Source organism: Triticum aestivum, chromosome 7A (genome assembly GCF_018294505.1).
Source record: "Triticum aestivum cultivar Chinese Spring chromosome 7A, IWGSC CS RefSeq v2.1, whole genome shotgun sequence".
NCBI classification, from domain to species: domain Eukaryota; kingdom Viridiplantae; phylum Streptophyta; class Magnoliopsida; order Poales; family Poaceae; genus Triticum; species Triticum aestivum.
In genome coordinates, this window is record NC_057812.1 from 38,606,884 (window position 1) to 38,634,432 (window position 27,549).

The 27,549-nt window shown below is 45.5% G+C and overlaps 1 protein-coding gene across 1 annotated transcript; it reads right to left on the minus strand.

Annotated features, from left to right (window-relative positions):
* On the minus strand, nucleotides 1-27,288 carry LOC123152661 (uncharacterized). Its single transcript, XM_044572155.1, has 3 exons — nucleotides 26,597-27,288; nucleotides 2,829-3,730; nucleotides 1-2,717 (listed from the first exon to the last, which is right to left on the minus strand). Exons 1-3 carry the CDS (start codon nucleotides 27,004-27,006, stop codon nucleotides 1-3), a joined length of 4,029 nt encoding a protein of 1,342 aa, XP_044428090.1. The 5' UTR covers nucleotides 27,007-27,288.
* Between the last annotated feature and the right edge of the window lie 261 nt (nucleotides 27,289-27,549).

Below are 27,549 nucleotides of genomic sequence, written 5' to 3' on the forward strand. Positions count from 1 at the left end.
TCAATCCTCTCTCTTCCAGAATAATGGGAATCTGTGAGAATCTTCCTTTTCTGGTATGTTACCAGCTTCTTGGTGTTGGTTTTCTGGTTTGTTGTGTATAAGCTTGGGTTTGTTGTCATTTCTTTTCAATGCTTCTTTCACCAGATCGGGGACAAAATCACCATTGAACTCGAGCTCCTTCAGTTTTGGAAGGTTGTCAATGCCGGAGAGTGTACCCTTGGTGTAGAACCAGATTATTCTCTCGAGATTAGTAGCAGATTGGCTAGCAAAGACGATATTGGTGATGGCAGAAAATTCGATGACAAGAAGTTTGAGCCTTGGGAAGTCGTGTTCGTAGAAGATGTGTTGGCTCTGTACATAAGATATCTCCTTCAGTACTAGGTTGCGCATGTTAGGTATCTTGGCAAGAATCTCCAGCTCTTCTTGACAAAGAATGGTATGACACAGAGTCACCTTGGAGATGTTTTTGGCCTTCTCAAACAGTGAAAGCTTATTGATGTTCTTCAACTCAACCTCCTTTAGTTCCGGAAGGTCTTCGACTCCACAAACTGACAGTAGGCCATCGGTGGAGCACAGAATGATCTTCTCGAGTTTATGTGCCCCACCTAAGTTGAGGACAATTATGTTGGAACCCTCAATAAGAAAGCACTTGAGATTTATGAATTCACCATTGATGAAGGTGAGGTCACTATCGATGTATGCCTTGTCTCGCAGCCTGAGACATGCTAATTTGGGCAGACTGGCAAGGACCTTCAGATCAGCCTTCCTCAGCTTGGTACCAGATAGAGTTACCTTGTCAAGTTGGAGCTGGTCACTATCTCTGGTGAACAATTGAAGAAGTTGCACTGTTTGTGTGGTTCCAGAAATGCTTAGGCTCTCAAGAAGCTTGGGAGTGTTTTTATAGTGCTCAAGAACCCACGATGTGAAGACTTTGCTGTCCTCTGTACTGGGAAGAGTGATTGACAGAGACTTGAGGCACTCATGCAGATCACTAATAGCTCGAAGAAAATTCCTGAGGTGTGGCTCCTTGTTTTCGATAACCACACCAAGCTTCCTCAGCTGCCACAACTTTCCAATATCTTTCAAATCTCTTCTTTTTCTTGCCTTGACATTGGACAATACCTCCATGTTTACCATTTTTTCGACCTTCTCAGGAATCTCAACACTAGATAATTCAGTACTACTTGCCCCTGAACTCAGAACAATGCGACCAGCCAACAAACGCTTCAACTTCAGGAGTAAGAGATTTACTGTTGCAGATGGAGGTACATTGGTCTCTCTGATATCCAATACTTCCAGCTCACGGAGGTTGTTGATTTCAGTGGGTAGATGGGTAACATCTGTTCCCCTTAGGCTCAGATACTTGAGTAGTAACATCTTGCTACATATGTCTCTGAGGTAGCTTTGGTTCTTCCCTCTAAAGCATTGGCAACCTTCAAGATCTAGCACCTTGATCAGGGACACTCGAGATGATTCTTCATAGAGCTTATCAAAGAATTTGTCTATTTTATCTGAGCCACGGAGTCGAAGGTCATTGAAAATGGAGAAGCGGAGAGCCAAGTGATGTGACAGGCGTGTTTCCACAATCCGCCGTTTTCTAGCAATCCTGGTAATGAATGCATGAACTAGATCACCAATCACACAACTCTTTATCTTTCCTGTAGCACCAATATCAGCAGCATAAATAAGCCATCGATTGATCAGCGCATCAAAACATCGATTGGCACGACGCACAGAACTGGCCCAGTCTTCCTTCGTAATCAGCCCTTCTACAACCCAACGTCCTATTAAGGTTGACCGCCTGATGCGTTGCCGCCGAGGAAAAATAGCTAGGTACAGCAAGCAGGACTTGTATTCATTAGGAAGATCACTATAAGAGAACTTGAGCATCTTATTAGCAATTTTTTCTAACGAGTCATCTGGAACCTGCTGCAGGGTTGTGTGCAACTTGATTAGCTCTTCCTTGCTTCTCTTGGGGTTGGCGTTCAAAGCATGAACGAAGATCTTCATGCAGAATTCCTGTTGCTTACACTCGCCCAAGATGTCAAGAAAAATCCGCGGGCTATCTTCAATCATGTGCTTCTTTGTAAGCTCGAGTGCAGTATCATGGTAGAGGCCAAGAAGAGAATAGTCTATGGGCTCCCGCTCCGGGCAGCAATATTGTTTGGCTCGATCAGCATTTATTGTTGTGTTCAACAACAGTACACCGGCTATGCGACCCATCAAGCTGAAAGCATTTCTCAACTCCGTCCACCCAGACACATAGTCATTATCCAGTTTTAGGATAACCAGAATCTGACCATCTCGGCTCTTCAAACAATCATTAATTTTGTCCATGATCCTTTTGATCTTGATCTGCTCTTCCATCATCCACTCGATTTCCCAAAACATGTAGATTATTTCTTCAATAAGAGAATCCGGGATACAATCCTTTTTACCAGCAGCTCTATCTGGTTCCTTCACAGATTTGACATCCTGTTTCTCAGCTGTGCCTGGTTCTGTCACGGATCTGTTTTCCTGCAGCTCTTTTATGACCTTATGAATCATTTCATTAACTAGGTCCTCGATGAATGCACTAATAGTGCTAGTGGCGGTGACGGCAGTGGCTTGCTTCGAATCTTGCTCACGGATCTGGAGGGGCTGCGTGCTGGCCTCTGGGAACAACTTCCTTAGGATGTGTTCATAATGGGCTTGATCGAGAAGAATTGGCTCTGCGCGTGCTTCTTCTCCCCTACGCTCTTTGGGCTGCTGTTTTTGATCTGCATTTTTCCCCATATGCTGCTTAGGCTGCCGTTCTTCATCTGTATTTTGTTCCATATTCCCATTATTAGGTTTTTGTTTGTCATCTCTATTTTGTTCCATATGCTCTTTAAGCTTCTTGGCTGTTCCCTTGATGATATCTTCGTGCGAGGCTTTCTTCCTCTCTGAAGGTGTTGCTTGCTTCTTTTCTTGTTCATGTTTGATAGCAAGAGGTACACCGTCAGCTGGCTTGTGTTTGAGAACACACAACGCTCGGAGGATTACTCCTAAGGGTTCATCCTTAGAGGATTCCAGCAGGCCCAGCAAGTCCCGGTTGTCATGTTCCAGGTCCAGCTGCCACTGACTGCCCTTCATTTGTTCAACAGTTTTCATGATTTCTGAAATCTTTTTGCCAACCTTCATTCCTTCAATATCTTTGGTGATTTCATCAATCAGCACCCATTTTTTCGAGTTAATATCCTTTTTGTCCTGCTGGGATGGAAGTGGAACAGACTGCAGCTCCCGCAGTATATAGTAGAGAACGTCCTTGGTTCGAAGCAATTCAGAATAGAAGTGCACTGCTGGGATGTCGACCAAGACACTGTGCGTGCCATGTTCTCCCCACATTTTCCGAGCAACATCTGCAATAGCGCAGGTATCTTGCTCATCTGGTGCCACAATGGCGATGGATTGTATTGATTTCTTCTCAGCAGTGCTGCGTTGTGCAACATCCTCTATCCATTCAGCTAGCTTCGCCTTAACATTGTCCTCCGGTGTAGGAGGCTCAAAAAATGCCCCTCTTCGACCAGAATGATTGGTGGTCTTTGTTGCAACCACGAGTTGATCGTCATTATCTTCTTCTTCATCTCCGGAAGCGGCAGATGATGCTGCCGCATGCACCGCCGAGGACAGTGCAGCCGCGGGCGTGAGCCCAGCCCCTAGAGGCGAATGCTCCGGTCCTGCCCCTTTCGCTGGTACCTCGACGCCATATCTATAACATGCCAATAATATTTCATTAGAAGGAAATTTTTTGACCTTAACCGAAACAATATATGAAAACGAATTAACTTCTTAAATGGTAAGCTTTCCTAATCAAAGACTTTTGTTGGGTTTATATCGTCAGAAAAGTAGTTTATTTAGTTGACAGTCTGGACGAGGGGGAAGTGTGTTGGAAGTTTTAATAAAATTCATGTACAACTTAAAACCAATTAGATTTAGATTTTTTATATAACAAACAAAACCTAGAAATTGTAGAATAATCTAGTCTCTTTGTTTTGCGAATAGTAGAATAATCTAGTCACCTGGATAAATTTGTTTTTAAGCTGTAGTCGCTCGGTAGCTAAGAGCATCTCCAGTCGTTGGCCCCCAAAATCGCCCCCGGGGGCGCATCGGCGAAAACCGCGTGCTGGGGGTGTGATGCCCCCCAATCGCGACGCCCAGACATTTTTTTGAAAACCACAAATTAGGCGCAAATTCAACCAAATTTCGCAAATTAGGCGCAAATTCAACCAAACTTCGGCGAGTTCATACATATTTAAAATATTTTATAAAAAGGGTAAAAAACGCTACTAGAACCGCCATCACCCTCACCGCTCCTCGCCGCCCGCTGCTCTTGAAGCTCTACATGCCGAGGAGTCTGTAGAACTGCGTGTAGTCGTCATCGTCGTCGTCGCTTCCTCCGCGGTCGCCATCCCTGCTGCACCCCTCCCAGGTTGGCGCGGCGGGTTGGACGGTCCGGGGGCGTCCTCGTCCTCGGAGCTGTCGAGGATCACCACGCCGTGCTTGTCCTCGCGCCCACGCTTCCGGGCGGCTATCTCCTCCAGGGCTCGGCGCTGCCGGACCGTCTCGTCGTGGAGGTAGTCGTCACGCGCCCACTTTAGGGCATCCTCATCGGAGAAGCCGCGCTGGGCTATCTCCTCGTACTTCGCGGGGAGGCCGGGCTCCGCCTTCGGCCTGATGAGGACGAGACGGCCAGAGGTGGGGGGGGGGGGAGGAGTCGGCGATGCGGACGCCGGAGCTGCGGGTGCGGTGGCTGACCAGCGTGTCCTGGGGCTCCGACTTGACGGGGCGGAGGCAGGGAGAGCCAGCCGAGCGGCCAGACGAGGAGGAGGACGCCCCCGGCTCCATGCGCCTCGACGTCCACGAGCTCCCACGCCGGCGGGAGAAGGACGGGGAGCGGGATACTCTAGCATGGGCGTGTTGCCGCCCTCGATGTACTCGAGGACGGCCTCCAGCGTGCGGCCGGGCATACCCCACCATCGGCGGTGGCCTTCGGAGTTGAGCCTCCCGGAGGACACGACTCCGTTGGTGGCCTCGAGCTGCTCTGCGTGGCGGCGGCGGAAGTAGGCCTCCCACAGCGGGCTGTCGGGGACGTACCATGGGCCTTCCCTCGCCTCCTGTAGCAGAGAGGTGCAGATACGCGCGATCTCCGCACGCCGCACCGCTCCGGTGGGCGGTGGTGTCACCGGGACCCCGCCGGCACTGATCCTCCACGCCCTGGGCACCCGCATGTCTGACGGGACCGGGTACTCGGCCTCATAGAGGACCCGAGCTCCGTCCTCGTGGAGGTGGCGGCGGCCGAAGCCGTTCGCCGCCGCGCCGTCGCCTGGGAAGCGCTCGGCCATGGTTGAAATGGAACGGCCAGAGGAGAGGGAGGGACGGGGGAGGAACGGAGGCGTCGACGGGAGGAACGGAGGAGTCTGTGCGTCAGCGGCGCCTGGGGGCAGTTTTATATAGGCGGAAGCGTTGCGGGTATGCGTGGCCACCGTGTTACGCGTGGCGGGCGAGGAACGTGCGTCGTCCGGTCTTCGCTGCACCGCCCGTGAGGCATCAATGGAGGAGGCTGACCGGCGCGATAGCGCGCGGCAGCTTTGGCATTGATTCGCCGCGGGAACCGAGGCGATGAGGACGATGAAGCGCCGGGAAGAGGCCGAGTCGCTGCCAAGGAGGGCCCGCCGACTTTCGCGCCAAAAACGATTCGGCCGGCGCCCCCGAGTGCCCCCCAGCGCGCCGGGTTCGGCTTGGGTCCGCCGGCGCCAATTTCGGCCCGAGCCGGCGAAAACTGGGCCGATTTTTTGACGCCGACAGCTGAAAAATCGCCTGGGGGCCTTGTTGGGGGCACGGCTCGAGATGCTCTAACTACCTGCCATGATATGTGTGAGGCAATCACTACTGGAAAACAACCGGATTCCAGTATTGCAAGTACTCCCACCGTTCGAAAATAGATGACTCAACTTTGTATTAACTTTAGAGTACGTTTGTAGGATTGTTGTGGGCACACTCCTGACTTAGTAGGTATTAGAGTTGTGTCGAATATTATTGTACAAGATAGGTTATAGTTGGACTTGGAGTCGTATGGTGTGTAGACAAGATATGAAGTCGTGTTCAAGTAAAACACTTGTATCCTAGGCCTGTTATATATATCAGGGGTGGACACACAATGTAAACTATGCCAACATAAAAACATGTGATTGTTTGGTTTTCGGTAGATCAACGATGGCTTCAAATTTATTCTATCAGTGGGGAGCATGGTGCAAGCAATGGCTTGTTTTCCCTATCTCTAAGATAGAAAGGAAGTCAACAAAAAAGCAAGAAGGTTGACGAAAATACTCCAAGTATTCGTTGTTGGACCTGATAGGAGCAGCCCCTTCTTCTTCCTCTAGAACTGCCCTCACAGCTCACTAACGAACACGAAGAGGACAGAAGATTTTTGTGCCGCTGCAACACAGCCGGCCTTTTCTCTCTTCTAACTATTCTCTTGGTCTTACGAAAGCAAAGTGATTACATATATCTATATCTATATCTATTTATAACTATATGTATATATATATATCTATACCTACTTACTTTACTAATAAAAGGGATATCGCTTTTTGTCACCGTAATTCCGTCCGTTTTTTGTCCGTCCACCCCATCTTCAAGTCATTAACTATTTATAAGATTTTGTATTATCCAATGTGGTATTAATGTTGTGCGCAAACTCGTCTATAATAATAATGACTTCATCACGGGCCTGGGCCTTGCCCTGCCACGGCCGACTAGAGTGGCGGCCCAGGCAAACCGTGAGAAGAGGCAAAAAAAAAAAGACAATCTCCATTCGGGGGAATGGAAGTCCGGACCTACCTTTCGTTCTAAAGGTTTTGTTCCGCTTAACCTGGTCATCCATGTGTGCTATTAAAGGCTTCCTAGATTTAGTTAATAGTTTCACCTCGCTTCTTTACTCTCTACTGCACCAATTTATATACGTCTTTGATTTTAAGCCTGCAAGGCGGCTGCGAGATTCAATGAAGAGCGGGGCGAGGAGCAGCCAGGCTACAACCTAGATGAACAAGGAAAGCCAATGACGTGAGGTGGTTCGAATGAGTAATCTATGGTAGCGGCACATCAAGCTTGATCCCGTGGAACTTCGCCGCCTGGCGGCACCTTCACCGTCGACGACCGTCGTGATCCACAAAAATCGCCAGACCACAAGCAGACCGACGGGGCGCGAGACACGCTCTGGGAGTTAGACCCTAGAGAAGTCCATGGGGTCTGCCGCTCAGCGTGGCAGAGCAGAAGCATTAGACGTGGACGGCAAGCAGGGTGCCCTGCAAGTCGCTCATGTCTGTCGGTCCCGTAGTCCGTCCGCCAACCAGGAGGTGTGGTGGAGGTTCGAGCTGCGTGTGGCCGCACTGCTCGCCGACATCACGGCTGCCAGTGCCGCTCGGTGTGTGGCCATTGTGTTACTGGGCAGTGGCCTTGTGGTGGAGCGACTGATCGAGAACATCGTGTGATGAGACGCCACGCAAGCAGACTGCACGGCCGCTCACGAACGTGCTGGCTAACCACTGTTGTACTCGGCTGGCGACTAGCCACAAGCGGTGTCCTACCCACTGTTTTGGTTACCGGTCGAATTTTCAAGATTTCCCATGGTTACTGTGTATTTCGGTGACCCTCAGTAAATCGCCATACCAAACAAAAAATACCATTTTTTTGAAATTTTTGAATTTAAACACTCGATTTACTGTAAAGTACGTAGGATCTAATTAATGCCATGAGAGTTGGTTTTGGCATGTTGGTAGCAACCTAGTTCGTGTTTTGGGAAGTCTCTGGTTCGAATATTCGTTCATTCACTTATTTGAATTCAAAATTCAACTACAAAATTCACTCAAAATATTCTCAGTATTTGTCGGTAACCATGGTAACCACATTTACCAGTCCCCTCGGTAAAATTGCCTCGTTGGGTAACCAAAACCTTGGTCCTACCTCCTTCAGTTTATCTTCTCCTACAATTCTACGAGCCGAACCGTATGTGATAAAAAAAAGGTGATTATTTTCGACTATTAGCCATGCTGCATGTCGATTTTTGTGCCCTGCCTCTTTTAGTTTAACATATATATATGATCTTGCCTGTTCAGCTGCCCCTACTGGTAGAAGGCCCCAACATGTCCTTGTTTCTATGTTTATCTTGCTTTGCTCTTTTTTTAGTCGTTTTTAGGGAATTTTGGAAGTGGAGTATTCAATGTGCCAACCGCTGCTATGAGAATGTTTGATATGTTGGATTTTAGTTTTTTTAATGAAATTAATATCCAAAATGATTTAGAAAACTGTCAAATACTATTCCCTGATTTCAGAATTTTGATATTCCTATAACCTACTAGGATTTAGGATCTTTTAGTAAACAAAAACTAGAATTTAGGATTCATATCTGAAGGAGATGTGCATCTACCATAATTTGAGCTCTTCCGGTAGAGATAAAATTTTAACTTCATTTTAGATGATGAACATGATGGTATTTATGGTTCGCTATATAACTGAATAGAGAAAATTAATAAAATGAATTTAAGTTGCTAAGTTGTATTTTCTTTTTCTTTTTTTTTTGCGGATAAGTTGTATTTTCTTTTATGATGCGGTGTCAGCAAGTTGAGAAGGATAATAATTAATGACACGTGTAAGGGATTTTTTTCTCCCGTTGCAACTCACGGGCACTTTTGCTAGTACAACTTAAATATGCAGAGGGCATGCACGGCCCAGCCGCCACGCATCGGCCACTAACACCATGCACTAACTAACCAAGCTTTGTTGGCGAAGCAAGCATGGCGCATTCTACAAGTCCCATCCTCTCTATGTGCTAGAGTGCTTAAAGCACGGTATTTTAAAGATGACACAATCTTGTCTGCCACTTGTCCGGCCTCGGGCTCCTTCACATTTCGAAGCATTCTGCATGTCCGAGACTTGCTACTGGAGGGTCTGGTATAGAGAGTGGGGACGGGGGTGAATATTAACATTCATCATGACCCGTGGATCCCGCGCAGTGGAAGCACAAAACCCCTACGCCAAGTATATAGGCAAGGCATCACCAAGGGTGGCTCACTTGCATAATCCCGACGACATGTCCTGGAATGAGGAGGTGGTGGATGTGATGTTCTCTAGGGATGATGCAGTGGATGTGAAGCAAATTGCTATAGGAGGACCAGAGATTGATGATTTTCTTGCTTGGAATTTTATGTGGAACGGCGTGTTCTCAGTCAAATCGGCTTACCATCTAAGAATGTCTATGAACAGGGCGAGGACTGGACAGCCGGAATCCTTGAGTTCGGTAGCGAAGCACAAGGGGTACTTGGCACTCTGGTAAACGAGCGCTCTAGGCAAGGTCAAAATCCACATGTTGCGCATGATCCGAAACGGACTTGCGGTGGGTGCAGAGCTCCATCGGCGGCGGATCAAGCCGGGCATTTTTTGTGTTGTGTGTGCCCGGGAACAGACTATGGTCCATCGATTCTAGGGCTGCCAACATCCAGTCTTGTTCAGGGAGCAGCTGAGGGCACAGGTGGGTTTGGCACTGGAGATGCCACCACGACACATTGAAACCCAGCGCGCCCTAGCCTCTTGCTTGCTCGACTGGTTTTCTCGGGCTTCTGGCGACGAGAAGGAGATGATGCTCCAAGCAGCATATAGTCTCTGGCTAGCAAGAAATGAGGCTAGAGATGGGAGGAAATTAGCACAGCCACATGAAATAATAGCCACAGTGCACGTGCAAATTGTGGATTGGAGAACATATCATGAGACGAGGGCGCCACAACCAGAGCGAAAGACTATCCAGCAGTGGGAACCTCCTGTAGCTGGATGGGTAAAGATCAACTCCGACGGCGCGGTCTCCAGGTATGGGGAGAAAGGAGGAGGTGGTGCGGTCCTTCGCGATCATCACACGGCGTTTCGAGCCGGGCTATGCCACTTCTTTCCAAATATAGTTGATCCTGAGATGGTGGACGTTTTAGCGTGCAGAAGAGCTGTCCGCATGGCGATTGATCTAAATGTACGGCGGGCGCACGTTGAGCTGGACTGCCTTGCTCTAGTACAGATGCTCAACAACCCGGAGAGGAATTTTTCAGCTGTCGGGACATGGGTGGAGGAGATAAAGGTGTTGCTCCGTACTATGGATGGGGCCAAGGTGTCATGAGTTCGTCGTTCTGGGAATGTTGCCTCTCAGAAGCTTGCGAAAGTAGGTGTAGGTGGGGACCGTTTGGAGATTTGGATGGGTTCACCACCAGACTTTATTTTAGATGCAATTTCAGACGAGATTCCTAATTTTGTTTATATAAAGCGGCATGAGTTTCCCCTAAAAAAACTAACCTAGGTAACATGCAAGCAAACGTACACAAATTGTGTAACTCACCCTCAACAGCCACACGACCCAGTCGGTCATCTAACAAACTTTTGCATGCATATGCATAGACTTATTAGCCGATTCACTCGGCCAACAACCTTGCCGGACGTGGCTCTAGGACTATTTCACAGAGGTTGTCACGCTGCACTTATCCGCTTCACACGACATTGCTGCATGGCACAACAACATGGTATGTCACCTTGCACACCGGCCGCGTCGCACGGACAGCTCGGCATCTCGCCTCTTGTACACCCAAAGTGAAGCTTCACCTGCTACAACTCCCTAGAACCTAACTACCTATATGCATCAACCAAATCATACTAAAATGCTAACGGTTAAACGTGACATATCTATAATTATTTCCGATTGATCTTTCTATGATCTCTAGCCATATATAGTCTAACTATTAGACAATATGGTAGGATTAGTTCGTTTGTCACTCAAGGCATCTCTTGTATATATTGTAACGAACTCCGATGAATACAATTAAGTTGCTTCCTATAGCTTTCTACATGATATCAGTTACCATCTCGACCTCCCACACTTCCGCCCTAGGTAGCCGACGCACCTCCGAAGCCGCCACTGCCGCCCTTCCCGTCCAACCCTATGCCGCCGCCGCTAAATCTCCCTCCAACCTATGCCACCACAGCAGCTCCTTCCTACAAGCCGCCGGCCGCTGCTTTTGCCCTACCTCAAGCCGCTGCCGCCGCACCCTGACCACCTCTCTCTCTCTCTCTCTCTCTCTCTCTCTCTCATCATGTTTGGATACAAAGCCTCTTTCTACGATGCAAGCTCGTTCGTTGCCCCCGCCTTCACCTCCGACCGCCTCAATGATCTTTCCATCAAAGACCATGTGCATGTAGTTCTCGAGCTTGACTCACCCTCTTACAATGCATGTCGCACACACCTCACGCTTCTTTTTTACTCCTACCGTCATGGTGATCACGTTGATGGGAGCATCGACATCCACGACATGAAGGACGACAACCAGTGGCTGGCCGTTGATGTGACCATTGTCAAGTGGATGTTCCTCATGATCTCGAGGGGCCTTTTTGACATGGTGAACGCCCGCGATCCCTCTGTGCATGCCATATGGACGCGGTTGTGCGACCTCTTCCTCGACAATTAGCTCCAAAATGCCGTGTCTTTCTTCAAGGGAAGTTCTTCACGTTGTAACAATACGATCTTACGACCAATGAGTACGACACGCGATTGAAGGTGCTCGCCGATTAGCTCCGTGTCGCTGGCATGGTGATCGACGACTCTGTCCTCCTAACCAACCTTCTTAGGGACCTCCACCCCGACCTCCACCAGTTTGTCGCCAACCTAGCCCTCATCACGTTGATGTATGCCAAGGTCGTCACCTATCTTCAGCTGGAGGAGAAGCGCCTCCATCACTCCGATCGGCAGGTGACCCACACAGCCCTTCATGTCAGCCACGGCGGCAGAATGGCGTGTCCCCACCTACTCCATGCATGCCTACGCCAACCCCACCACCCGTGCCCTCACCCAATCATGGCCGCAAACAGAAGCAAGCTCAGGGGGGGTCGCGATGGTCGGGCCCACAACTCCAGCACCGCACCGCGCCCTCCCACCACTATGCCTCCCTGGCAGTGGAGGTACTATCCCTCGACTAGCGTGGTGCATGCTTACACCATGCCACCCCCTCCCCCGCCTCCTGCTCTGGGCCTCCTAGTCCATGCCCGACACCTCAGCAGGCGCTCCTGACTGTGCCTACCCCCACCCGCCTGGTGTACGGTGGACCTGCGGCATATGGCCGCTCCTGGTGGCTCTTCTTGGGATCTGGCGCTCCTTAGCGTCCTTCACGCCACGCCCTCTCCAAGCAACTACAACGGCAGCAGTGATTGGTACATGGACATGGGAGCTAGCTCCCACATGGCTTCACACTTTATAAGATTTTGCAAACTTTTTCCGTTATCATGTAATAAATTGGAGGCTCATACTTGTCATGCTTGTCGCATATGAAAACATGTTCGTTTGTCGTTTTCATCTTCTTCATCAATTGCCATTTTTCCTTCTTGATGTTATTCACTGTGATGTTTGGACCTCCCCAATGCCTAGTAATTGGAGTCTCTCATATTATCTTGTGATTTTGGACGATTTTTCTCACTTCAATTGGACTTTTCTATTACATTGTAAGTCTGATGTAGCTTCAACACTCCATTTTCATTTTATGCTTATGTCTCCACCCTTGCTCATCTTCAAAAGCACAATGGAAAAGAATTTGATAATCCCGCCATTCGTAACCTTCTAGCCTCCCACGGCACCATTTTCCACCGCACGTGTCCATACACATCACAACAAAACGGTCGTGCCGGACATGTTCTTTGCACTCTTAACGACAATGTGCACGCCTACTTTTCCATGCGCATATGTGTGCCCGATTTTGGCCTGATGCTCTTGCCACCGCTACTTTACTTCTGAACATCAGGCCATGCAAACCAGAGTGGAATTAAACACATCAACGCTTTCTCTTTGGGTCTCCTCTATTGTATGATGATCTTCATGTTTTTGGGTGTCTGTGCTACTGTAGCGACCCGATCCGATTGGATCAAGTCTCTGTGCTTAAGTGTCATCCCTAGATCGGTATGCTGACACACATAGTACTCGAGGATTTATAACAGAGGTAAATCACATGTGTAAAGTAACATAAATACTATGACCTCAATCCAAAAATAGCGGAAGTAACAAGGTTGTGGATTCCCATCAACACCAACGGCAAAGTTGAGTGTACAAATCGTAACCCTAACGTATCACTTACTCGTCGTAAGAAACCTGCAACATGAGACGTTGCAGCCCGAAACGGGTCAGTACATTGAATGTACTGGCAAATTCACACCATAGAGAAAATGATGAACAATGGTTATCACTATATGCATATATGGCTGGTGGAAAAGCTCTATGGTTATAATGTTTCTGTGAAAAGCCAATTTTTCCCTACTGCAAAGAAATAAATTTATTTAACTATCATGGTGGTTGTTAAACATTGAGAATGGTTGACAGCATTCTCAATCCCAATTAAGTAACATCATTAAACCCAACAATATTCATATAAAGTAACGTGATGAGATCAACAGGATAATCCAAGAAATAGATACTCAAGATGTCCATAACCGGGGACACGGCTAACCATGATTAGTTTATACACTCTGCAGAGGTTTGCGCACTTTTCCCCACAAGACTCGATCTCCTCCGTTGGATTTCTCGCACTACATGGTATTTGAGAAACAGATGACTGAGACATAGTCTTTGAGAAGCGTTTGCACCTTACGATGGGTAGACCGTACCACCTACAACCCCTACATCTGCTAGTCTACCACTGTAAGAGTTCGCACGACTTAATCAACTATGCTAGAGCCCATAATAGCTTGTGGCTGCACACGGAAGTTTCTAGCATGAATAATCTCATGATCCCTTTGAGCATGGGTGGCGGACCGTAAGATGATCACACGGTATATCCCCGGGATCTCCTAGGACAACACTGGTATATCCCCAGGTGTCCGGGCAAGTCCACTGGTATATCCCCAAGGTGCCCCTAGCAATCCACCCAGATGTGTATTTAAGTTGCCACCTTAAGCTGAACCATTAAATAACAATCTCACATCTGTCATGGATTTCACTCATACCCAAACCACGTCTACGAGCATAGCATAGCAATATAAGCAACGCGTAGAAGTAACTTCCAAGGGTTTGATAGTAACAGGGCAATAGGTTCCTACCTCAGTAACTACTTCCCAATACCCACATGTTATCAATCATACTCATGCAATGTTTGAGGGTTGAAACTAAAGCATAAAACTGGGTATGAAAGGGATATGATCAAAGTGTGAACTTGCCTGCAATGTCGATGAAGATGATTCGCACTCAAAACTCTTGATAGTTCTACTCGTCACACTCTGGTTAATCTATCATAAGCAAGCAATAGTTACCACACATAAGCAATCACTCAAAAGATCAGAAAGATCGAAGAAGACGATTCGGAAAACATCAAAACCAAGAAAATAACTCTTGCAACATAAAACAATTTCTAACAGTACCAAAAATTATGTGAATTTGGCCTTATTAGAATGTTTAGGTCAAGAGCTTCAATTTGCAAAAAGAATCAACTCAAACGGAGCTATGAAACTCAAGTTATGATCAAACGAAGTTTGAATTAAAATCTGATCTAATTCAAATTTTAAACTTTCAAAAACATGTTTAAGTTGTTTTAATGGATAGAGGGGATCATAACGAAGATGTGAGCGTTGGTTTCGTTGGATTTGGACTAACGAGTAAAAAGTTACGGTGTTTTGAAGATCAGGGGCTATTCTGCAAATAAAATCATCACAGATAGGTCCCTGGCCGAAAATAAAAAGAAAAAGGAAAAATCTAAATAATGAACGTTCACTAACTAGTTCTAAACAGAGAACGTTCTCTAAATAGATCTAACTAAAAAAACTAAACCGGTTTTTCAAACGAAAACCGAAGTAAACCTAAACCTAAAGGAAAACCGGCGAACCGGGGATGGTTTTATACCGGACCAGAAGAAACCGGCCGGTCGGGCGGCAGATCGGGCGGCAGGCGGTTCCAGCAATCTCCGGCGATGGTGGGCAGCAGCTCCGGCGACGGCGGTAGCGGTGCGGAGCAGCGCGACAGCGGCGAGAGGCGGCGCGGCAGCGGCGTGGAGCAGCGAGCAGCGAGGCGGCGGCGGCAACCAACGGCGGCGGCGAGTGCGATAGAGGGCGGCGGCGCTGGCGCATGCGGCGGCGACGAGAAGCGGGGTGGGGAGGAGGAGGCGACGGGGCTTTAAAGGGGGTCAGGGGAGGCGAGGGCGGCTTGGGCGAGGGGCAATGGAGGCGGGGCGGCGCCGGACTCCGGGGAGAGTCCCGGTCAGGGACGACGGGGAAGGCGGCGCGGAGCTGGGCCTTGGCCTAGCTTCGGCTGGGCCGGCCCAGTCGGGAATTTTTTTAACATTTCCAGACAAATAAAATAATAAAACAAATTAAAAGAAAATATTATATAGGCATATAATATATCAAAATTTGCAGAAAAAGATTCTCTACGACATGGACATTTTTCTTGCATTTAATAGAATACACACAAATTCTAATTATTCAAACAGTGCTACTGGTCTAATAAAATCCAATAAAAATCATTTTAGAAATATCAAAATGATTTCAAATTAATTTTTCTCCAATTTTCTATTGTAGGGAATCATGTTACCCTATTTTCCATATAACTTATTTTTGGAGAAAAATAATTTGAATAAAACTCAAATAACTCCAAAATGAAAATAAAATTCAAAAGAACTTTGAATTTAATTATTTGAAACTGCCAACTCATATTTCATATAATTTGAAGAACCATTTTATCTTCTCTCATGAAAATCATTGAGCTGCATGAAGTTTTGGAATTGGAAATATTTTCCAAATGAAATTCAAATATTTGCAACACCCCTTGTCATTTAAATAAATGGAAGAAGTCATGTCATCTTCTCTCCAGGGTTTTGTGATGAAAAAAATTTGAATTCTCGGGGATCAGAAAGCAAATATGAAAGTTTGGGAAAGTCCTTTTATTCCCTCTCAATTAACTTTCAAAAAGTTTTGAATTCACTCACTTTCAGGCAATCAATCAAATCTATCTATTTATTATAACATTCCAAAATTTAGAATTTTGGGATGTTACAAACCTACCACCCTTAAAATGAATCTCGTCCTTGAGATTCGGAGAGGCTAGCAAGAAATAGGTTAGGGTTTGGGGGTCTCCTCAAAATCCATTGATCATCACACGAGGTCTGGGGTACTACCACCCTTAGAAGCATCGTTATAGTCCCATCAAAACTCATATACGCCATCCTTATTCTTGACAGTGCCGGTCTTCTCAGATCTTCTGTATAATTCCTTCTCTGGCTCTTTTGGTAGTGGCATAACCTTTTCCTCAATTCTTTTGTCCTTTCATCTAGGTAAGGTTATTCCGAGACTGGGTCTTTTTACCTGACGGGTCTGGCGCCAGTACTAAACAACTAATCGATATCTCATGGTGGTCAACAAATTTATGGTTTCTCCTGCAGGAAATGGGTCTGGGTTGATCCTCACCGTATAACCTACGGTTGGCAAAGCTGCCTTGTACAAGGGAAAAAATACCTATACCATTCTAAGGCTTAAACAAGGTTAATATCGTCGTCTCTCTACTAAAGGTAAGTCACTCAGATTTACCATCCCATATAGCAAAGCGAATCATAAGAGTAAGTCGGTTTGGTGATCAATCCATCCCGCACCCAAATCATTACCTTGTATACAGTTTAGCGAATCTCGCATTCTAACACTCGGTCATCCTCACAAGCATTGCAGAATTTCTCTTGTCGACGAACCAAGTTCGGATAAATCCATAGATTCTACAGGCCAAACAACCATCTATCGTTCCTTCACAACTCTCCGGTTTTGCATTACTCCTATAAGGTCGTCTATTGATAAGGGCATATCCTCTTCCAGGGTTTTTCCTTCAGCAAGAGTGTGCTTGCTCCTTGGCAGGTCCTGGGGCCTGTGGGTCATGGCCCATCTCATAACTTGTAGTCCTTGAACTTATCATCGGGCAACGGATCATTATTCCAACTTCCAACTTCCTAGTATTCTTTAGATCCATCCAATTGTACTGTATTTCTTCCTTCTATTGGCACTAAACTAGGACATGATTACTCAGACTCATCAGGGAATTTCCCTTGATCCATATTTCCAACATCATACCTCCTTTATATCCAATAGTAATTCATCTCTCCATCCTCGTGGGATATCCCACATACCGAGATAAAAACTTATACTTATGGAGTCCATATTCCACTTCATGGAACATCATTATCCTTTCCAGGGTCAAGCGTCCTTACAGGGGAATATTAGCCATCTCTGCATGTCACTTCTTCAACTGGGAACCATGAAACACATCATGAACTCCTGACGTCCTTTGGGTGACTCCAATTTGTTGGCCATTTCTCCCATACGCTCCAAAACTCAGTATGGTCCTACAATTCTCGGGGCTAATTTTCCCTTAACTACAAATCGTTTAATTCCTCGCAGAGGGGATTCACGAAGACATGCTCTGTCTCCAATTTCATAGACTACCTCCTTGCATTTTTAGGCTGCATAACTCTTCTGCCTGGACTGAGCTACCTTCAGTTTATCTCGAATCAACTTTACATTCTCTTTGGACTCCTTGATCACCTTTGGTCCAAACAACTGACGGTCTCCAACTTCATCCCACATACTCTTGGGGTATCACACATATCGAGACAAAACTCGTATTCATTTTGTTCGAAATCCACTCAGTGGAGTATCCTTATCTTTTCCAGGGGTCAACGGTTCTTATAGGGTACTACCACCCTTAAAATGCACAAATCTTCCATAGACCGTATTTCTCATATCTTCAGAAATGGTCAAAGTCCTTCTTCATAGAGTAACAACTCATAAAATCCATATCAGTACCAACGATGCTAATTTATTCACTCTCAATTGATTACAATCTCTCGCTTTTCCATTACATGTCTCAACTCAACACCTCAATATAAAAGAAAATGCTCTCACTTATACTACTCCATTTCTTTTGTTGCAAACTCACTATCTAGCACAAGTCTCCTTCTCCTTGGGGCATCCTCTGGCAAAGTGCCCTGCTCTATTACAACGAATACATATTACTTCTGACAAGTATCGAGGTTTCCTTTTTGGGCAATTGTTGAGGTAGTGCCCTGACAACTTGCACCTGTAACAGGTGATATGACTCAGGTCCTTCCAGGAATCCAATCTGTTTCTCTTCCTCGACTTTTCCGTTCCAATCATGGATTCTATTTCTCGTGGGTCATACTCTACTTCCTCCGTCGGGAATTCTACTAGATCCCCATTCATACAATTCTGGGAGATGTGTCCTTCTTCTCCACATGAATAGCAAGACTTAGTGCAGGGTTTACTCAGGTCCTCTTTAGGTGTGTCCTCCACATCTTCCTTCATCACGGGTTCTTCTAAAATTTCCATAAGGGCTCCTTTCTTTACTTCTTTCTTATGTTGTACGGTTTGTTGTACCATGGGGTAAATGTGACACTGAGTAGGATAGTGGGTAGTCCCTTCACACAAGAAATAAGTAATCTGCCTAGTTGGGCATTCTTCAACTGGGTGACTTCCTTCACAATTAGGGCATTCATCCTTGTGTTCTTTATGGGTGTGTCCTATTTCTCCACAAATCTTGCATGCACATGGTTTCCTCATATCCTTTCCATAAGGCTTCAACTTCTGGGACACAAACCGAGACTTTGGCAAAATCAACTTAAATTCTTTCCAAGTGGTTACTCCTTGCCATCCATTGATGGTTTGGTACATCCTCCACCAAGTAGCAGCACCTCTTTCAAAGCACTGAAGAGTGTGTTGGGTCATATCCTTTCCAACTATAGGGTTATTCTTCATATAATCCTCCATGTTCTGAATCCATCGGTCCGTCTCCAACTGACTCATCGGTCCAGAAAATACAAGCTCATCTTCATTCATCCTCTATTGGGTCCATGGGTTTGGAGTGAGATAAGAGAAATAGAGAGGGGTGCACACAATACAAACAAAAGTTTTGAAAGGACAGATTTTATGGTGGCTGTCGAAAAACATCAAACAAATGACAGCTCACAATCATCGCATCTAACGTAGGTATATAACAGGGGTTTCGTCTTCTAAAGGTCAATAAATCATCAACTCTTCAAGTCTTGTTCATGCCTCCAATGGCTTCTTCCGATCATGCTTGTCTTTCTCAAGTTCTTTTGCCAGATCAACTCTGTTGACGCGAAGTCTCTCATGACATTCTTTAATATTTCTGGAGTTGCATTCCAAACTTCCGGGTTTCAACATCCTTGACATGAACCATGATCCTGTTGTCCTTCAGTTCTTAACGAATCTCCGGTATCTTGAGGTTTTGCTCCTCCAGCTTGGCTACCTCAGCTCCTTGGTCCTAAGTTCTTCACGGAATGCTTCTTTGTCGAATACGGCTTCATGGAGCTCCACCTTAAACCTCTTGATGTACTATTCCAGATCCATGTGATACACCGACTAAGGTTAAAACTTCACCTCTTGCTGATAGATGCTCCATCAGCCTTTTACCATCCAATCCTTCCATGCATATGCATGCTTAACTCAGCACGGTGACAATAGCATAAGCGGGCAATAACATCATGGATAGCTGTGTTCTCCTCTTGTCATTTCCATGAGCTATCTCTCCATAGTTGATATCTCCTGCCTTAGGGTTTTCCTTGACAAAACTTTAAGTTTTTAACTCTCCATGCTCCGGTCTTTCTCCGATACACCCTGATCTCGGGCATTGACAACTTCCATAATCTGTCAAGTTCTATAAGGGTAGCCTTCCGAGGTCATACAAATCTAGGGATTCTTCAGAGCCTTCAAATTATACTTGTCTTCGGTCTTCAACCGTTGTAGTTTCCATTATTCAGATCCACGGAAAATACTCTTCATTTCGAAGTGGTCTTAGTTGTCCGATATCTTGTACTTCTTGGAGTGGTCTCATCAGTTGAATCTTCGTGTGGCCAAAAGGGGAAAGGGGTATGGTCTCACTAAAGAGAATTTTTTTGAATAAGCTCAGAAGAGAAGAGAGGTAAAAGGTCTTTTTCTTGAAAGGGAAAGTTGTAGAGAAAAATCTTTGCTATGGGCTTGCCAGTTTCTAGGGTCACGTCCTACAGTCAACATGTGCTCTGATTCCATCTTGTAGCGACCCGACCCGATTGGATCAAGTCTCTGTGCTTAAGTGTCATCCCTAGATCGGTATGCTGACACACACAGTACTCGAGGATTTATAACAGAGGTAAATCACATGTGTAAAGTAACGTAAATACTATTACCTCAATCCAAAAATAGCGGAAGTAACAAGGTTGTGGATTCCCATCAACACCAACGGCAAAGTTGAGTGTAGAAATCGTAACCCTAACGTATCACTTACTCGTCGTAAGAAACCTGCAACATGAGACGTTGCAGCCCGAAACGGGTCAGTACATTGAATGTACTGGCAAATTCACATCACAGAGAAAATGATGAACAATGGCTATCACTATATGCATATATGGCTGGTGGAAAAGCTCTATGGTTATAATGTTTTTGCGAAAAGCCAATTTTCCCTACTGCAAAGAAATAAATTTATTTAACTATCATGGTGGTTGTTAAACAATTGAGAATGGTTGACAGCATTCTCAATCCCAATTAAGTAACATCATTAAACCCAACAATATTCATTTAAAGTAACGTGATGAGATCAACATGATAATCCAAGAACTAGATACTCAAGATGTCCATAACCGGGGACACGGCTAACCATGATTAGTTTATACACTCTGCAGAGGTTTGCGCACTTTTCCCCACAAGACTAAATCTCCTCCGTTGGATTTCTTGCACTACATGGTGTTTGAGAAACGGATGACCGAGACATAGTCTTTGAGAAGCGTTTGCACCTTACGATGGGTAGACCGTACCACCTACAACCCCTACATCTGCTAGTCTACCACTGTAAGAGTTCACACGACTTAATCAACTATGCTAGAGCCCATAATAGCTTGTGGCTGCACACGGAAGTTTCTAGCATGAATAATCTTATGATCCCTTTGAGCCTGGGTGGCGGACCGTAGGATGATCACACGGTATATCCCTGGGATCTCCTAGGACAACACTGGTATATCTCCAGGTGTCCGGGCAAGTCCGCTGGTATATCCCCAGGGTGTCCCTAGCAATCCACCCAGATGTGTATTTAAGTTGCCACCTTAAGCTGAACCATTAAATAACAATCTCACATCTGTCATGGATTTCACTCATACCCAAACCACGTCTACGAGCATAGCATAGCAATATAAGCAACGCGTAGAAGTAACTTCCAAGGGTTTGATAGTAACAGGGCAATAGGTTCCTACCTCAGTAACTACTTCCCAATACCCACATGTTATCAACCCTACTCATCCAATGTTTGAGGGTTGAAACTAATGCATAAAACTGGGTACGAAAGGGATATGATCAAAGTGTGAACTTGCCTGCAATGTCAATGAAGATGATTCGCACTCAAAACTCTTGATAGTTCTACTCGTCACACTCTGGTCAATCTATCATAAGCAAGCAATAGTAACCACACATAAGCAATCACTCAAAAGATCAGAAAGATCGAAGAAGACGATTCGGAAAACATCAAAACCAAGAAAATAACTCTTGCAACATAAAACAATTTCTAACAGTACCAAAAATTATGTGAATTTGGCCTTATTAGAATGTTTAGGTCAAGAGCTTCGATTTGCAAAAAGAATCAACTCAAACGGAGCTACGAAACTCAAGTTATGATCAAACGAAATTTGAATTCAAATCTGATCTAATTCAAATTTTAAACTTTTCAAAAACATGTTTAAGTTGTTTTAATGGATAGAGGGGATCATAACGAAGATGTGAGCGTTGGTTTCGTTGGATTTGGACTAACGAGTAAAAAGTTACGGTGTTTTAAAGATCAGGGGCTATTCTGCAAATAAAATCATCACAGATAGGTCCCTGACCGAAAATAAAAAGAAAAAGGGAAAATCTAAATAATGAATGTTCACTAACTAGTTCTAAACAGAGAACGTTCTCTAAATAGATCTAACAAAAAAACTAAACCAGTTTTTAAAACAAAAACCGAAGTAAACCTAAACCTAAAGGAAAATCGGCGAACCGGGAATGGTTTTATACCGGACCAGAAGAAATCGGCCGGTCGGGCAGCGGATCGGGCAGCAGGCGGTTCCGGCGATCTCCAGCGAAGGTGGGCAGCAGCTCCGGCGACGGCGGTAGCGGCGCGGAGCGGCGCGGCGGCGACGTGGAGCAGCGAGCAGCGAGGCGGCGGCGGCAACCAACGGCGGCGGCGAGTGCGGCAGAGGGCGGCGGCGCTGGCGCATGCGGCGGCGACGAGAAGCGGGGAGGGGAGGAGGAGGAGGTGGGGCTTTAAAGGGGTCAGGGGAGGCGAGGGCGGCTTGGGCGAGGGGCAATGGAGGCGGGGCGGCGCCGGACTCCGGGAGAGTCCCGGTCGGGGACGACGGGGAAGGCGGCGCGGAGCTCGGCCTTGGCCTGGCTTCAGCTGGGCCGGCTCAGTCGGGATTTTTTTTAAAACATTTCCAGACAAATAAAATAATAAAACAAATTAAAAGAAAATATTATATAGGCATATAATATATCAAAATTTGCAGAAAAAGATTCTCCACGACATGAACACTTTTATTGCATTTAATAAAATACACACAAATTCTAATAATTCAAACAGTGCTACCGGTCTAATAAAATCCAATAAAAATCATTTTAGAAATATCAAAATGATTTCAAATTATTTTTTCTCCAATTTTCTATTGTAGGGAATCATGTTACCCTATTTTCCATATAATTTATTTTTGGAGAAAAATAAGTTGAATAAAACTCAAATAACTCCAAATTGAAAATAAAATTCAAAAGAACTTTGAATTTAATTCTTTGAAACTCCCAACTCATATTTCATATAATTTGAAGAAGTCATTTTATCTTCTCTCATGAAAATCATTGAGCTGCATGAAGTTTCGGAATTGGAAATATTTTCCAAATGAAATTCAAATATTTTCAACACCCCTTGTCATTTAAATAAATGGAAGAAGTCATGTCATTTTCTCTCCAGGGTTTTGTGATGAAAATAATTTGAATTCTCGGGGATCAGAAAGCAAATATGAAAGTTTGGGAAAGTCCTTTTATTCCCTCTCAATTAACATTCAAAAAGTTTTGAATTCACTCACTTTCAGACAATCAATCAAATCTATCTATTTATTATAACATTCCAAAATTTAGAATTTTGGGATGTTACAGCTACCCTAACATCATAGCACCACACTGCATAAACTTGTGCCTCGCTCTATTGCATGCATCTTTCTTGGATATCAACCCAACACCAAAGGCTTTCGCTGCTATGACCCATGATGCTCACTGGTCTCTAGTCAAGCACATTCTTTGCTACAATCGCAGCACACCTACTGATGGTCTACGCCTTCGCGCCTCCACCTCCACCGAGCTTCTTGCCTACACGGATGCGGATTGGGCTAGCAGTCCTGACACACGATGATCCACGTATGGTTACTTTGTCTTCTTCAGTGACTCACTCGTCTCCTAGTCCTCCAAGCGGCAGCCCACTATCGCCCGCTCGAGTGCCGAGGATGAGTATCGTGATGTGGTCAACGTTGTCGTTGAGACTTGTTGGTTGTGTGACCTTGGTTAACTTTGGGTTCTACTTTCGAAGGCTACGATAGTTTTTGCAACAATGTTTTGGCTACCTATCTGGCAGCCAATCCAGTGCAACATAAGCGCACCAATCACATTGAGCTGGATGTTCACTTTGTGCCCAAGAATCCAGTTGGGTCAGCTCCATGTCCTTGATGTACCGAGTACCCAATAGTTCGCCGACATTATGACCAAAGGGTTGCCAACCGCTGCATTCCAGGAGTTTTGTTCCAGTCTTTGCATCGCCAACACCGACACTTCGACTGCATGGGGGGAGGGGGTGTTGTTGAATGTGACATATGTGTAATTATTTCCTATTGATCTTCCTATGATCTCTATCTATATATAGTCTAACTACTAGAGATATGGTTGGGTTATCCACACCAAACTACAATGCACCCACGATGAACAATAAAATCAAAACAACAGATAAAAACAAAACAAAAGGTGAATCTTCATGGCATTGATTATGAACAAATGTTTTAGGTGCTTGCAAAGTTAAGTGGCCCAAAAATATCAAATGAGCTCCAATCAAACACAATACAAATTCTGCTCGGAAAGTGCACATAAGGTTGAGCACATTTTTTTCATAGAGCTCCTCTAATGTCATTTGGCCACCAATTTTTTCAAGAACCTAAACATTTGGTCATAATCGAAGGCACAAAGTTTCAGAATTATTTTATTTTATTTTTCCTATTTTTTCGATTACTTTTATCGTGGGTGCAATGTCCCTAGGTGTAGAACCCACTCTATTGTACTCATGTATAGGCCCTGGACATCAGTAACAACCCTACATTCTGCTAGTATATATTCATATCGAGATATGCTCCTAAATAGTACAAGAGCTATATCGTTGGTGCGCACGAACGACGGCTCGATCAGACGGGGCGAGGCGTCGTGGAGGGGAAATGAGGAGCAGTACAGGGCACGGGCAAGACGTGGAGGTGTCGGGGGTGTCGTCGATCTGAAGTAGGTATGGTGCCTTCGTCCTCCCTAACGCCGGAGATAGAGATGACCTTATCGTCTTGGCCCTTACACTATTTAGTCCATTCTATTATATCTATTTGCAACCACCACTATGAACCATTAAGTCGTGCCAAGTCAACCTTACAGGAGCTCCAGTTGTCATTTTTTTTGTTTGAACGAGCAAAAACAACTTATTATAGTGATTTTGAAAAAGATTATGTTTCCATGCGGTGCAAATTCCCCCCAAAAAATGTGAAACCTTGTTTTCTTCATGTGATGCCACAATTATGGTGGTTCTGTGCAATTAACTCTATAAAGTGTCACCTCCTCTAGGTCCTTATAAGTTGCAACTTATATAGTTATTTAAGCGACGAACTGGCTGACTGGGAGCATGCGAGTCCAGCGGGAGGCCAGTAGGGAGACGTAGGAGGGCGGCTGAGGGAGGCACGTGAGGCCGGTGGGGGGTAGATGTGCGCGAGTCCGGTGGGTGGCACACGAAGCCAGCGGGAGGCGGAGGCACGGGAGCATTACTAGGCAGGCACGTTAGGACGACAGAACGAGGGCATTTCCGACGGGAGGCGGACAATTGAGGGAAAGCACTATTCGGCGGCCACAAGAGGCGCACGAGGCCGGCGGCTTAGACTACCCACAGTGGGAGTAACATAGATGGTAACATTACATTTATCTAGGCAAAATAGATGATGTGGCATGTAACTAATGAAGAAAGAGAGGCATATGGTAATATAGCTAGTTACTGTAACATCACACATATCAAAAAAAGATGAGTCTACAACCTAATAAATGAAGTGATGCATGACACAACACATATGTTACTACCCACTGTGGACGTAGTAACATAGAGTAATAACATGGGTATGTTACTTCTCTATGTTACTACCCATTGTGGCTAGCAGGAGTGTCGTGGCCAGGGCCTGAAACATGGAGACAGGCGCATGGTAAGAGTGACTTTTCAGGTTGTTTGCTGATGTGGCATTATTGGGGAGAATATTGTGAGAACGCCAACTCTCCTCCATGGAGGGGGAGATGGTCAGTTTTTTGGTGAGCGCTAATAATTTATTAGAGAGAGGGGAGTTATTGGAGTATGTTTCTTTGGCTCAACTCCCCCAATCTAGGAATGTACTATTGGGGAAAGATAGTTGTTTGAAACTAGCCACAATGGAGAGTACTAACATATACTAGTAACATACACATATCCCCAAACTATATTACTATCCTCATAGTGGGTAGTAACATAAGTATGGTGTCATGCAAAGCTTCATTTATTAGGTTATAGACTCATATTGCATTGGGACATGTGATGTTACAGTAACTAGCTAAGTTACTGAAACTACGTCTCTCCTCATTAACTCATTGCACATAAGCAAATTTGCTGAGTTTGACTCGATGTTACTGTTGAAGTTACTTCCACTATGGCTAGCCTGAGATGCTGAGGTGACACATTAATTAAAAAAGAAAGACTAAAATTAATATTAATAAATTAATAAAATTTATATCTGTGTATAGAACTTTAAATTGCCAACATAACACTGAAGTTCGGGCACTCACCACTAGAACTAATTATCTGATCTAGTTTGGCTTCTCTCCCTATTTTTCTCTTATTCTCTTCTCTTCATAACTAGGTCACAATATTGACAACATGATATGTGATTATAATCAGAGAGTGGAATAAATGCAACCTCGCTTAAATACAAATTCTGAGGGAGATCTCGCGAAAAATAAATACATGAGTGTGTTTAATGTTTTTTCATCGCTTAGGATGACACGTTAAAAGATTATAATGCATTGGGAGCGCCCGTGGACATCTATTTTCAATAAGATATAAGTCGGGCACCAGGCTCATCTGAGCCCGAGCTCTGGGTTGAATTATTGCAGGTAATATATATAGTAATAATAACAAAAAAATGGAGATGGATAAAATAATAATTGACGGGAGGAGTACTCCAACGTGTATGTACCGTACCTCAATCGCCGCTCACCAATGTCACGGGCACGTTCCCTGAGCGCACGGAGCTGAATAGCCGCACGATGCTGCGCCACCATCTTGTGCACAAACCAGGGAAGCCATGCGATGTACCGCCGGAGGCCGCCCCTGGCTAGATGGATCTCGGGGTTGCCGCGGTACAGATACAGATCGATGCAGTTGTTGCTGTCCTGGGCGAGCAGCCGGACCTGGTTCATCCACGTGCGAATCTGCTCGTCGTGCTCGCCGCCGGCGGGTGCCTTCTTTGACAGGTGGGTCAAGAAGCTCTGCATGCTCTCCATCTCCTCCTGGATGAACTGCACGTCGTGCCGGACGCGGCCCAGCAGCAGCGCCTCGTTGCGGATGACGCCCAGCAGCGAGCTCACGGCGCCTGACGCGAGCTCCGCCATGGCTAGCTCCTCCCTCCGCCGGCCGGTAACTTCGTGTCTAGTTCAAATCGGTTTTACTCGGGCTACAGGCCGACTGGTGATGTACTAATTCTGTATGCATCCATGTACGTGGCAAGTACTTGTTCTTGTTCGCATGCTGAAGGCAAGTATATGTACCTAGCTTGCTTTTTCTCCAAAAGGAAAAGAATACGTACCTTGTGATCAGCATAAGACGTGTGGTTCTATGACACAGATCTACAGGCTGGAAGAACATATGCTCAAGCCGGCTTGTCTTGGCTTAGTTTCTTTTGATCAATTCGAGCCGAGAGCCTCCTAATTTGTAGCTCGTTTTCCTAACAAGTCGAGTCGAAGGTGCATCACCTCTTCCCTGATCGCAGTGAAAGACCACACTACTTGTAGCCCGAACCTTAATGCCCTTTGACCATATTTTTTCTAGTCATTTTTTCATTTTCTTATCCTTCCACCTTTTTTGCATGTTATGTTGAGAGCCCCAAGGACATCCATGAATTTCGTGTGCAACCAACGGAAGGGGGCCGCACGGAT